The sequence below is a fragment of the Pelophylax lessonae genome (assembly GCF_965119305.1).
Source record: "Pelophylax lessonae genome assembly, chromosome: 12".
Taxonomy (NCBI): Eukaryota; Metazoa; Chordata; class Amphibia; order Anura; family Ranidae; genus Pelophylax; species Pelophylax lessonae.
In genome coordinates this window covers 208,207,644-208,220,978 of record NC_138779.1, presented here as the reverse complement: position 1 = coordinate 208,220,978, position 13,335 = coordinate 208,207,644, and the positions used below count along the sequence as shown (strand labels likewise).

General features: G+C 42.8%; 1 protein-coding gene across 1 annotated transcript in view; it reads right to left on the bottom strand.

Annotated features, from left to right (window-relative positions):
• Positions 1 to 9,275: 9,275 nt before the first annotated feature.
• The window catches only part of LOC309568136 (phospholipase A2 inhibitor gamma subunit B-like), an 8,628-nt gene continuing 4,568 nt past the window's right edge, over positions 9,276 to 13,335 (bottom strand). Inside the window, exons 4-5 of the mRNA XM_082273740.1 lie at positions 11,461 to 11,604; positions 9,276 to 9,530 (exon numbers count right to left, since the gene is read on the bottom strand). Coding sequence (XP_082129866.1) covers positions 9,337 to 9,530; positions 11,461 to 11,604 — 338 coding nt within the window. The 3' untranslated portion in view covers positions 9,276 to 9,336. The remainder of the gene's footprint in view (positions 9,531 to 11,460; positions 11,605 to 13,335) is intronic.

Below are 13,335 nucleotides of genomic sequence, written 5' to 3'. Positions count from 1 at the left end.
TCCCTTCCTCCAATCATTCCTTCCTTCCTTCCTTCCTTCCTTCCTTCCTTCCTTCCTTCCTTCCTTCCTTCCTTCCTTCCTTCCTTCCTTCCTTCCTTCCTTCCTTCCTTCCTTCCTTCCTCCCTCTCATCCACTCATCATTCCTTTCTATTCTCCCTCCTCTTGCTTCCTATCCTTCCTCCCTCCCCTTCCTTCCTTCCTTCCTTCCTTCCTTCCTTCCTTCCTTCCTTCCTTCCTTCCTTCCTTCCTTCCTTCCTTCCTTCCTTCCTTCCCTCCTTCCTTTCCTCATTCCCTGCTGTCCTTCCTTCTTTCCCCCTCTTTACTCCTGCCCTTCCACTCTTTCCTCCTTCCCTCACCTCTTTCTCCTTCCCTCTTGCTCTTTCTTCCTTCATGACCTTCTTTCTATCCCTCCCACCCACCCTTCCTTAATTTCCTACTTCCCTTCCTTCCAACTCCTATTTACTTCTGCCTTTCTTCCATCCATTCCTCCCACTCACCCTTCCTCCCTTGTCTCCCCTCCCATCGTTCCATTCTTCCCTCCTTCTCTTCCTTTATTCCTTCCTTACCTCCAATTGTTTCTTCCTTCCCTCCTTCCTTCTTTCCTTCATTTCTTCCCTTCCTTAATTTCTTCCCTTCCTGCCTTCTTTCCTTTCTTCTTAATTTTATTCCTGCCCTTCCTACCTTGACTCCAACCCTTCCTTACCTACTCCCCTTCCCACCTTCCTATCGTCACTCACTGCTGTCCTTCCTTCTTCCCCCTCTTTACTCCTGCCCTTCCACTCTTTCCTCCTTCCCTCAGCTCTTCCTTCTTCCCTCTTGCTCTTTCTTCCTTCATGACCTTCTTGCTATCCCTCCCCCCCTTTTTTCCTTCCGTCCTGCCTTCCTTCCTTCCTTTCCTCCCTCCAATCGTTCCTTCATTGCTTCCTTCCCTCCTTCTCTTCCTTTATTCCTTCCTTCCTTCCCTTCCTCCACTTGTTCCTTCCTTCGCTCATTCCCTTCCTTCTTTCCTTCATTTCTTCCTTTCCTTCATTTCTTCCCTTCCCGCCTTCCTTCCAGCTATGAATAAGTACCAGCTTGGGTGTGAAACGTGTTAGCTGCCAGTGTCATCATCTTCGCTGTGGTATGATTATCCTTCATGTATTTTTGCATTTTTGTTTTCTTCAATAAAGGATTAATTTTTTGGAGTGCTGCCATCCAGTCCATTTCTTCCATATGCTTCTGTTGCAACCAGGGTGTGCACCTGAATTTCCTCTATGAGGCTGAACTTTGAACTGAGGCTTTTTGTCTTACTCCCCTTCCTACCTTCCTGCCTTCCTATCCTCATTCCTTCCTTATTTTTCCCCACTTTACTCCTACCCTTCCACTCTTTCCTCCTTCCCTCAGCTCTTCCTCCTTTCCTCTTGCTCTTTCTTCCTTTATGGCCTTCTTTCCATCCCTCCCACCCTTATTTTTCCTTCCTTCCTGACTTTCTTCTTTTCCTCCCTCCAATCGTCCCTTCTTTGCTTCCCTCCCTCCCTCCAATCGTTCCATCCTTCCCTCTTTCTCTCCTTCATTTCTTCCCTTCCTAACTCCCTCCCTGCCATCCTTCCTTTCTTCCTCCCTCTCTCTTTCTTTCTTTCTTGGCGATTTTTTTCGTACTGATTTTAAGTCAAATATCAGTCTGGATGTTATGTATTGAGTGGTGCTTTTATTTCTTATTCTGAACAACATGTATTATTTATTTAATAGCTTCCTTCTTTCTTTCTTTCTTTCTTTCTTTCTTTCTTTCTTTCTTTCTTTCTTTCTTTCTTTCTTTCTTTCTTTCTTTCTTTCTTTCTTTCTTTTCTTCCTTCCTTCCTTCCTTCCTTCCCTACCTTCTTCCTTATTTTCCCTTCTATCTATCTATCTATCTATCTATCTATCTATCTATCTATCTATCTATCTATCTATCTATCTATCTATCTATCTATCTATCTATCTATCTATCTATCTATCTTTATTCTATCTATCATTCCATTTATCTATCTATCTTTACGTTTTCTGTCTTTCATCTATCTACTGTATCAATCTTGTTTTTTCCAGTCAAATCACTGTGTAAATAAGAAGAAATCAGACCTTGCAAATAGTGGTATAAGGACATGTTGCAGTAAGCATTACAGCCAAAGCTGCTTTTATGTCTTCAGCTCCTGCTAGGATCCATTTTTTAGATTAGGTTATAATCAAACAATATAAATAAATATTTGTTTGCCTAAATCATTTAATATGATTTACTGATATTGTCTGAAAAATCATTAGCAAAATGTAGCCACTTACAGTATCTATATGGTTTCCAAAATATACAGTAGGACTGATACGATGTGATTGCTCAGTGCCTGGCATGGGAAGTTGCAAAGTGTAACACAAAGAAATAATTAATTGATAAAGGCTTTCCCTAAAAAGAAGGAAATTAATTTGCATTTACAATTCCAAATAGAAGGACGGAGTTCGAGATTTAGTGTGGATCTGTGAAAGCTGACATCTGGAAACTTTCAGGAGCTATTTGCCTGAAGGAAGCAGACAGATGATACAGCAAGTCTTTACTTCTCTACATGTTTCACTGTCTTGTCTGTACAGCTCATGTAATGATGACCTTAAGATTAGCAATGGAAATCAAATTAAACTCTTGTTTCCCTGAAATATATCCACAATGGACATGTAGAGGAGGAAGGATGAGAATGAAAAAACACAGGGGTCAGAAACTGGCCATCCACACCAACTCCAGAACAGTAATTGTACACTCTTATAAGGAAAACGTCTTTATTTTCATCTCAATTTTCCTTTCTTCTTTCCCTCAGCCTTTCCTTCCTTCCCTCCTGCAGTTCCTTTCTCTCTTCCTTCCATTCCTCCCACCCTTCTTTCCCTCTGTCCCTTCCCTTTCCTTAATTCCATCCATTCTTCTTGCCCATCCTTACTGCATACTCTTCCTTTCTTCCTTCCTTCACTCCCTCCCACCCTTCTTTCCCTCCCTCTCCTTTCCTTCCTTCCTTTCCTCCAGCCCTTCCTTCCCTACTGCCCTTCCATCATTCCTCCCCCTTTATTTACTCTTGCCCTTACACCGTTCCATCAGCTCTTCCTTCCTTCATGCCCTTCCTTCCATTCCTCCCACCCTTCTTTTACTTCCCTCCCTCTCTCCCTCCCTTCAATCATTTAATCCTTCCCTCTTTCTCTTCCTTCCTTCCCTTCCTCCATCCCTCCAGCCGTTCCTTCCTTCCCTCCCCCCCTATATTTACTCCAGCATCACTTCCCTCCTTCCATCAGCCCTGCCTTTCTTTCCGCCTGCCCTTTATTCCTTCATGCCCTTTTTTTCAACCCCTTTTTATCATTCTTTTCCTTCCCTCCCTCCAATTTTTCTATCCTTTTCTCCTTTTCTTACTCCCCCTCCAATTGTTCCTTCCTTCCTTCCTTCCTTCCTTCCTTCTCTTCCTTCTTTTATTTATTTAATTCCTTCCTTCTTTCATTCCTTCCTGCCTTCTTTATTTTACTCCTGCCTTCCTTGCCTCCAGCCCTTCCATCCCTCCTGCCCTTCCTCCCCTCTATTATTTAATTCTGCCCTTCCATCCTTCATTCTCTCAGTCTTTCCTTCCCTCTTGCCCTTCCCTCCTCTAATTTTTTGTGGCACCCCACAATCCTATAGCAGATGAGTGGAAATGCTCCTAAACAGGCAAAAAAAACAAAATCATATGCAGAAATGTAAGTTTCCACTATGCTCAGATGTGAATGGGGCCCAAGCATGTGTGTGTGTATTGTGACTGTGTTGAACCAAGTCATGGTGTGAAGAAGATTCTGTGACACCTAGGGTTCTCATCCATAGAAGGTGAGCGGTTCCAATATGCATGTCTCGCAGGGAGGAAACTGGATTTTCATTCTTCTCAGAGACATATAAATCCTATATTGGATACTGGAGAATTAGGCTTGATGAAGCCTCCAACTCTGGGACCACATTTTGCCAGCAACCAGCACATTAAATGTATAACTTGTCAGGGCAAGTTGCTGTATACTAAAGAGAAGAAGCACACACAAAAAACTGAAGTTCTGAGCCAAGGACTAAGCAAAGTGCACATGTAATCCTTTAATAGTAAAATAAATAGTGTATTTTTAGAAATAAAAAGTAACGGATATTTGTGAATACCCTAATTTTTGCATGGGGGCCTAATTATATTTTAAGTGTAGTACTACCCCTGTAGGGGCCGCTGGTTTGCCTGGTGCAGAGGTTACCATCTACCCAACCCTCCAGCCCCAATAAACGGGGAATGTCTTTTTGTAAATTATTGCTTGGAGACAGGAGAGCGATTAGGGCATGGGATACTTCAAAGCAACATCAATGAAATGGCAGTCTAGAACCCTTACAGCTGGGGACCTTGAGGCAAATCTTTTTGGTACCCGGTTACCCTGCACAATTGCAAAGCTGTAGGTAACCAGTGCAACTTCAGGAACATTTCACAGTACAGGAAAGAACTCTTCACAAAGCTCACAGTCCAGGACACCGCAGACACTGAGGACAGGGGAATGGACAGTATCTGAGACCCGTTCGGCACTTATATCCCAAAAGCACACAGTCACAAGGAATCAGTACAGAGTCATTACACACAAGTCCCCAAGGCTGCCACTTTCCTCCGTACACCTCCTTTGAGAAAGGAAAAAATCCTTCTCAAGACCAGATCCCTTTGGTGCAGTCCTGCAGCCAATTCCAGGTCGTTTTCAGGTCTCCAGTTCTGAGACCTCAGAGAGTGCACCACAATCCAAGGCTTGCCATAGAATAGCAACAACCCCCTTTAAGGCTGGGAACTTAGCCTTGCTGAGGAAGACAACCAACTTCCCCAGCCACCATCTAGGCTCATCTCCCCAAGGATTGGCTAGGCCCTCATCAATATTCAGATGGTCTATTTGTGTTATTTTTTAATCAAATGAAATAGAAACTGGTTGTAACAACTTCTATCAAGACAGCATGTATCCTAAAGTTTCGGTCACTTTCCCATTTATTGTGTATATAAGGCCAAAACATTTCATTGGATAGACTTGCGAATAGCTATCTAACCTTGTAAAATCACTAAACATACCATTTCTGTACCCTCTCTAGTCTGGTCCCACGCTGAGCTGTCAGCGGCGACTTCTCTATGTAGGCTTGTGTAGGAGAGGCAGCCGACAACGGAAGCCCCATAGTAAGCCTATGGTTGATGTCACTTCCCAGCCGTTGTCGGCATTTTCCTGCACACAGCATCCACTGCTGAAGACCGGATCAGATCGGCTTCAGAAGCGTTTTGTATAACAATTTTTGCTTTAGATAGATTCGATAGATTAGTCTTAGATTGTGGCTGCCAGTAGATTTAGAGTTAGTTCGTTTTTAACTGACCTTCCACTTTAAGTCTTATTTCCAATTATAGAGATGAGCAAACTTCTGAACAGTTTGATCAGCTGTGGTTTGGCTAAACTTGTAGCTTCCATTAAAAATTAAATAAATTAAATTAAAACCTTCAAATTCAAAGAATCCCAAGTTTCAGGGAAGTCCTAAGGAAAATGAACCAGTATCACAGAAAGTGCAGTGCAGAACATTATGCCAAATTTTGCAAATTGGTTTTAGAAGCCCCTGGCAATCTATCGTGATGGGATGACGGGGGCAAAAAATAAAAAAAGAATAAAAACATATGAGCTAGGGATACTAAGAAAAGAAGATGGAGCCTGTGACTCAGCAAAATCAGATATAAAGCAGAAATACTCTCTAGAGCAGTCTTTGGTCACTTTCTCCCAGGAGCCTTTTGGAAATCCAAACTGCCCAAAATACTATTGGAAATCAGATGTGGCTTGGGTTATCTGAATTTCGGTATCAACTTTAGTCAAAAGTAGCTGAAATAACCTGATAGTTGCTCCCACAAGTATGTATTCTCAATACTAATATTCAACAAAATGGTGGCTGTCCACACACAGACACCGCCTCTCTGTTGAATAAGCGTGAATGGATAAAAGTCACGTGTGTCAGTGACGCAACGTGTTGGGAGGAGCCGGGTGATGTCACTTCCGGCTTACGGCCGTAGCCGGAGGTATCTTTGTGTTTGGCACCGCATCGGCTGCTTTCTAATTCACTGCTGCAAATACCCTTTTTAAATGTAAGTGCATTTCTATTCATTAAAATTTATCTGTGATGACATACTGCACCATGATGGCATTTATTTGAATCCCCCTATCTGAGAACAATTGCGTGGAATGGGAGCCATTTGACAACCATTAGCAAGTCTGTGGTCTGGGAAGGACAACTAAGAAGGATAACTAAGAAGCTAGGACCCCCTTTTTTTGGTGACAACCATCCATTTAATCCATCCATCCATCCATCCATCCGGAGGTGACCCATTCCGGAGGCAACCATTGGTCTGAATGAGATTATTCTCAAACACGCTCTACTGAGTGTGCAGGAGGTGAGCGGCTAGTGCACACTTATGTTGGATTTGAGCACACGATCACCAGACAGCATTTTCCTCTGCATGAAATTTTGGGTGTTGATTCACAAAGTTTTTGTTTAGTCACTTATTGGGATATCACCATTTATTCACTATATGGACTTTATATATATATATTTTCAATTATATTTACTTATTATTGATTTAGGAATTTTTGAGAATTTGTCCATCTGTACGTTATTATTTATATTTTATTTTTTCCCCTTATTTACACCTACTGTTTTTATTTATTATTATTTGGTTTATCCATCATACCTACACTTTTTTATCCATCTGTACCGTTCATTTTTTAGTTTGCTCTACATCATCTTTTCACATCGGATTTGATTGTTGAAGATAATCATTTTATATTTCCACCTATTGCACATCATTGCCCACTTGCACAATATTTTTAGGGACACTGTTTACACATAATATATATATATTTTTTACATCAAGATTTTTCCACATGAATTAGCGCCAATTTTTATTTGATTTTATTACATTTTACACAGTGGGGACACTGATTGAAATTTGGCTGCTTTTTCATATTTTCTGATTTGCACATTATTTATACATTTTCTTGTGATTATTTTATACACATCATTCAAGGTTTTTGGGGTCAGATTTTCTTCCGGGTAGCGCATTGGTCCTCGTTTTTTGCAAAAATGGATAAAAGATGACTTCAGTTCATGTTCTCCGCCTGTAGAGAACTCATCAGATGCGTTTCACCCTTTTTGGGGCTTTAATCACAGAAGTCTGTATGATTAAGCACCGAAAAGGATGAAACACATCTGTGACTTAGACACCGATTCCCTGTTGCATGAGTGTGAATGGAATGAGTAAAAGATGGCTATAGCTCCTGTTCTCCCCCTCTAGAGGACAATTCAGATGCATTTTGTCCTTTCCTGGGCTTAATCGTAGAGGACTCTATGATTAAACCCCAAAAAAGGACAAAACGTGTCTGCATATCATGCATTGGGGAGTGGGTGTCTGTCTGCAGATGGCTGCCATTTTGTTGAAGTCTACTGGAGCCTGACAAACCTATCAGGCTTGCACAAGCCTATCCACATGCTGATCCGAATGATACAGGTTTGGGCAACATTTGAGCGGTATTATTTTCATTGTTTTGGGCTACATACTCAAGGCTGAACCTAAGTACTGCTTTAACCACTCTGCAACCGCTCACAGTAATACTACTGCGGCAGAGTGGTTCGTTATCGTCCAGTCACGTAGTATTAACGTGACTGGACACTCCCCCTTCTGGTCGGCGCTTGCGAGCCGCCGGAGGCTCGCTCCCGCTGTTTTCATTCACAGCGGGAGTCGGGCCAGGGGAGGAGCAGCGGCGATCGCCGCTGCTCTTACCCGATCGTCGGGGATCGAGTCTGGAGATCCGCCCGCTGTGTGTAAACACAGCGGGCGGATCTCCATAGTGACAGGGAGTGACAGATCGGACTGTTCAGCATAGCTGGACATCCGATCTGTCCATGAATCACTCAGTCACCTCCCCCCCTACACGTCAGTAAGCACCAGGCATACATTAACCCCTCCCTCTCCAATAAAATTAACCCCTTCCCTGCCAGTGTCATTTTTACAGTAACAGTGCATATTTATAGCACTGATTACTGCAGTAATGTCACTGGTACCCCCAAAAGTGTCAAAAATGTCAGTCAGGGGTCCGGTCTGTCCGCCGCAATGTCGCAGTCCCGCAAAAAAAATCGCAGATCGCCGCCATTACGCGTTAAAAAAAAAACACCAAAAATGACAGAAATCTTTCCCTTTGTTAGTAAACGCAATAACTTTTGCGCAAACCAATCAAAATACGCTTATTGCGATTTTTTTTACCAAACATATGTAGCATAAAACAAATTGGCCAAAATTTTTTTAAAAAATTGGTTTTTACATCTTTTTTGGGGGGAATTTCATATAAAAAAATGTTAAAAATATTGTTATTTTTTCAAAATAAACGCTCTTTTTTTGTTTATAGCGCAAAAAGTAAAAATCGCACAGGTGATCAAATACCACCAAAAGAAAGCTCTGTTTGTGGGAAAAAAAGGACGTAAATTTCGTTTGGGTACGGCGTCGCACGACCGCGCAATTGTCAGTTGAAGTCGCACAGCGCCGAATCGCAAAAAGTGGCCTGGACGGAAGACAGCAAAATCCTCCGGTTGTAAAGTGGTTAATTTATATATTTTGGCAATGTAGTTGGATATTGACATTTTTCAATAGAAATCAAACACACCAACATTTCCCACTCATGATTTTATTTATTTATCTATGTATTTTCTATACATATTTTCTTATAAAGTATTCGCGGGTTTTAGCATATGTCATAAACACAATAGATTATATATAATACAGAAAAAAAGAATTGATGAAAAACAAAGATGACCTTTAACTTGACTTCATTCTTCGATATTAGCCTCGAGGGGTCCCTCCAAAACGGATTCAGTTGTGAATGGATGCTTGGAAATTGCACTACCCATTATTTATTTATTTGACAGATGGTGGGGACTCAAGGGAGAGATTTCTGCATCTAAGTTCCCAACACCACCCACCAGTCACAAGCCAGTACAAAGGAACTGCTTAGGGCAGCGATGGCGAACCTTGGCACCCTAGATGTTTTGGAACTACATTTCCCATGATGCTCACCTACACTGCGAAGTGCATGAGCATCAGTTCAAAAACATCTGGGGTGCCAAGGTTCGCCATCACTGGCTTAGGGTATTCATTTATTTGAAGTGAAAGTTGGGGCAAAAGTTCTCCTCGTGCTATAGTCTTCTACATGTTGATTCCGCCAGCAGATCCACATAGTAGGAACGAACAAAGCCTTGGAATTCACATTTAATAAATATATAACATCACTGACCACAGATCTGCTGTAGATGTTTCATAATAAAGATTTCACCAAAAGAATCCAAACCAGGGTTGGCGCAGAGACAAGACTGTACATGCGAATACTCCGACTTGTGCAGATATATTTGTATGTGGATGTAAAACTGCTGGAGTTAAAGGACTGGCTGCCAAAGCTACATATGTCCTCCGTAGCACAACCTCTCATAGCTACTGTTACTGGCTGTGTCCCTGCAAAGAAACAAATCATAATTTCTTTAGTTATATGTTAAAAAGACTGTTTTGGAAAGTTACAGAAACGATCCATAGACATGGGGTGACTGTAATCCAGTCTGCTAAGAGACTGGATACAAAGACAATTGCATATTAACGGTTGACATATGATGGTAGCTGAGACAATTTAGCTACTGGAAACAACCATAATCAGCGAGGCAGGCACCAATTAGCAGCAGGAAACACTAACTGATTGCATGAGACACTCACTGACTGTAGAAAACACCCAATGAATGTAGAAGACACCTTCTCATTCTTGGAGACACCCAATTAATGTAGGAGACACCTGCTGACTGTTGGAGACACCTGCTGACTGTAGGAGACACCCGCTGACTATAGGAGAAACCCAATGACTCCTAGGAGACACCTGCTGACTGTATGAGACACCTGCTGTCTGTAAGAGACACTGGTTGACTGTAGGAGAAGACTGATAAAAGTAAGAGACATCTGCTGACTCTTGGAGACACTCACTGACTCTAGGAGACACCTACTGATTGTAGGAGACACCTGCTGTCTGTAAGAGACACCGGTTGATTGTAGGAGAAGCCTGATAAAAGTAGGAGACAACTGCTGACTCTGGGAGACACTCACTGACTCTAGGAGACACCTACTGATTGTAGGAGACACCTGCTGTCTGTAAGAGACACCGGTTGATTGTAGGAGAAGCCTGATAAAAGTAGGGGACACCTGCTGACTTTAGGAGACACTCACTGACTCTAGGAGACACCTGCTGAAGCTAGGAGACACCTGCTGACTATAGGGAACACCTGCTGACTAAAAGAGACACATGCTAACTCTAGAAGACACCCTCTAACTGTATGAGACACCTACTGACTGTGAGAGACACCAGTTGATTGTAGAAGACACCTGATAAAAATAGGAGAAAGGGCTCTTTCACACGGGCTTTCCGTGTGAGAGCTCCGCTGCAGTCCTTTTTTTTTTCACGGAGCGGATGACATTTCTGTCATCCACTCCGTAGGTCCGCATATCATCCCATCCGTTTGCGGATGATATGCGGACCTAATGTAAGTCTATGGGGATTGCGGATGTCAGCGGATGACACCGCTGACATCCGATTTTCTTTCCTTTCCGTTTTTTGAACGGAGGAAAAATAGGGTTCTGTTCCGTTCGAAAAAACGGAACAGAACTGAAAGGAAGGAAATCGGATGTCAGCGGATGGTATTCCACTGACATCCGCAATGCCATAGAATTACATTATGTCCGCAAATCATCCGCAAAAAAATAGGATGATTTGCGGACATAAGGAAAGCCTGTGTGAAAGAGCCCAAACTTGCTTACTCTAGGAATCTTAACACTACATTTTGAGAGCCTCCATAATAGAAGCACATGCATTATAATGGATAGGCAGAGGGCAGGTGAGCCTGGAGGGAGCCCACTATAGGAGATATCTGCTGACTGTAGGAGACACCAGCTGAAACTATGAGACACCTGCTGACTGTAGGAGACACCAGCTGAAACTATGAGACACCTGCTGACTGTAGGAGACAGCCCCCAGCTGCAGGAAATACCCACTAGCTGCAGGAGACACCCACTATGCAAGAGACACTCACAAGCTCTAGGAGACACCCACAGGCTGAAGGAGACACCCATCCACTGTAGGAGATACCTACTGGCCACAGGAAGCTTCCAATTGCTGTAAGAGGCCACAGGAGATGACCACTAATCACAGGGGACGTCAGCCTGAATTTACTATTGCTGCCCCCAAGATAAACCTAGGACACGGGAGTGTCTGTGTAAACATGCACAATCAGTCTTTAGCATTAGACACCAGCTTGTACCATCACATTGCCATCTCATGTCTTTGGGGTTTATAGTAATATTCTTACCATTGTTGTTATAATATTCTTTTTCATTATTTAAATGTTACCTGTTATTTTTGTGGTTTGCAGAAGGCATTTGGTCTCAGATCCAGTACAACGAATAGTGTTGGAGTTGTAGCACCAGTCAGAGTTGACTGTGAGGCAGGACCGACACGTCACTCCATTTGTGCTGTTATCTGTGTTATATGACACTGTTAAAAATGTAATTAGAGATAGTTTAGATATTTACATACATTTTGACCATGCTGTCATTAAAACAGATATTCCACTTTGCAAAAAAAAAAAAAAAATAATAATAATAATTAATAATAATAAAATACAAAATATATACACTATATTATGAAAAGTATTGGGACGCCTGCCTTTACACACACATGGACTTTAATGGCATCCCAGTCTTAGGTGTAGGGTTTAATATTCAATATTGAGTTGGCCCTCCCTTTGCAGCTATTATAGTTTCAATTCTTCTGGGAAGGCTGTCCACAAGGTTCGACCATTCTTACAGAAACACAATTGTGAGGTCAGGTACTGATGCTGGCCGAGAAGGCCTGGCTCACACTCTTCACTCTAAATCATTCCAAAGGTGTTCTATTGGGTTGAGGTCAGGTCTCTGTGCAGGCCAGTCAAGTTCCTCCACCCCAAACTCGCTCATCCATGTCTTTATGGACCTTCATTTGTGCCCTGGTCTAAATCATTTGATGGAGGGGGGATTATGGTGTGGGGTTGTTTTTCAGGGGTTGTCTTGGTCCCTTAGTTTCAGTGAAGGGAACACCTAAGGTGTCAGCATACCAAGACATGTTGAACAATTTCATGCACCCAACTTTTTGGAAAGAGTTTAGGATGGTCCCTTCCTGTTCCAACATGACTGCCCACCAGTGCACAAAGTAAAGTCCATAAAGACATGGATGAGCAAGTTTGGGGTGGAGGACCTTGATTGGCTTGACCTCAGCCAGATAGAAAACCTTTGAGGTGAATTAGAACGGAGACGGCGAGCCAGGCCTTCTTGTCCAACATTAGTGCCTGACCTCACAAATGCACTTCTGAAAGAATGGGCAAACATTACCATAGACAAGGAAATACCCCCTATGGAGTTGGGACTGTATAGGCGACCATGCACCCAAAAGAACTGACAATATTGTCAAAAAGCACCTAGGTACTAAGTGAGGGGATACTAAACATCACCATAGACACACTCCTAATCCTTGTGGACAGCCTTATAGCTGCAAAGGGTGGGCCAACTCAATATTGAACCCTACGGACTAAGACTGGGATGCCATTAGCAGATACTGGTCCTGCTGATGGGTTAGGGACCTTCTATGACCCTGTCCAGCTCTCTTAGAGTAACTGCCTGTTTCCTGGAATCTCCTCTATGCTCTTGAGACTGTGTTGGGAGACACAGCAAACTTTCTGGCAATGACACATATTGATGTGCCATCCTGGAGTTGAACTGCCTGTGCAACCTCTATAGCACATGTGTCAAACACAGGGCCTGGGAGCCGAATGCAGCCCTCCAGGCCATTTCATGAAGCTCCACCCCATGCTTCTTCCCGGAAGCAGCACACACACAGTAAGGGGGTGCACTGTAATGTAAGGAAGGGTGCAGGATTCTTGACTTCTGATGGTGGAGAGCTCTTGATATTTGATGTAAAGGGGGGTGGAGTGCTCTGGACATCTGCTTATAAGTATTGTGAAAATACTTTGATTTAATGCCAGTTGAAAAGGAGGGTCGCACACCACTGGTATCATCCACAAGAAACTTTATTGGAGACTTCAGACAGAACACTATGGCAGAACCATGTTCTCTGAGAAGTTTCCGGTAAACTTACTTGTGGATTATACCAGTGGTGTGCGACCCTCCTTTTCAGACTTGCAGTAGATACATTTTATATAGTCAGATACAAACGGGCTTTTGAGGGCAACCA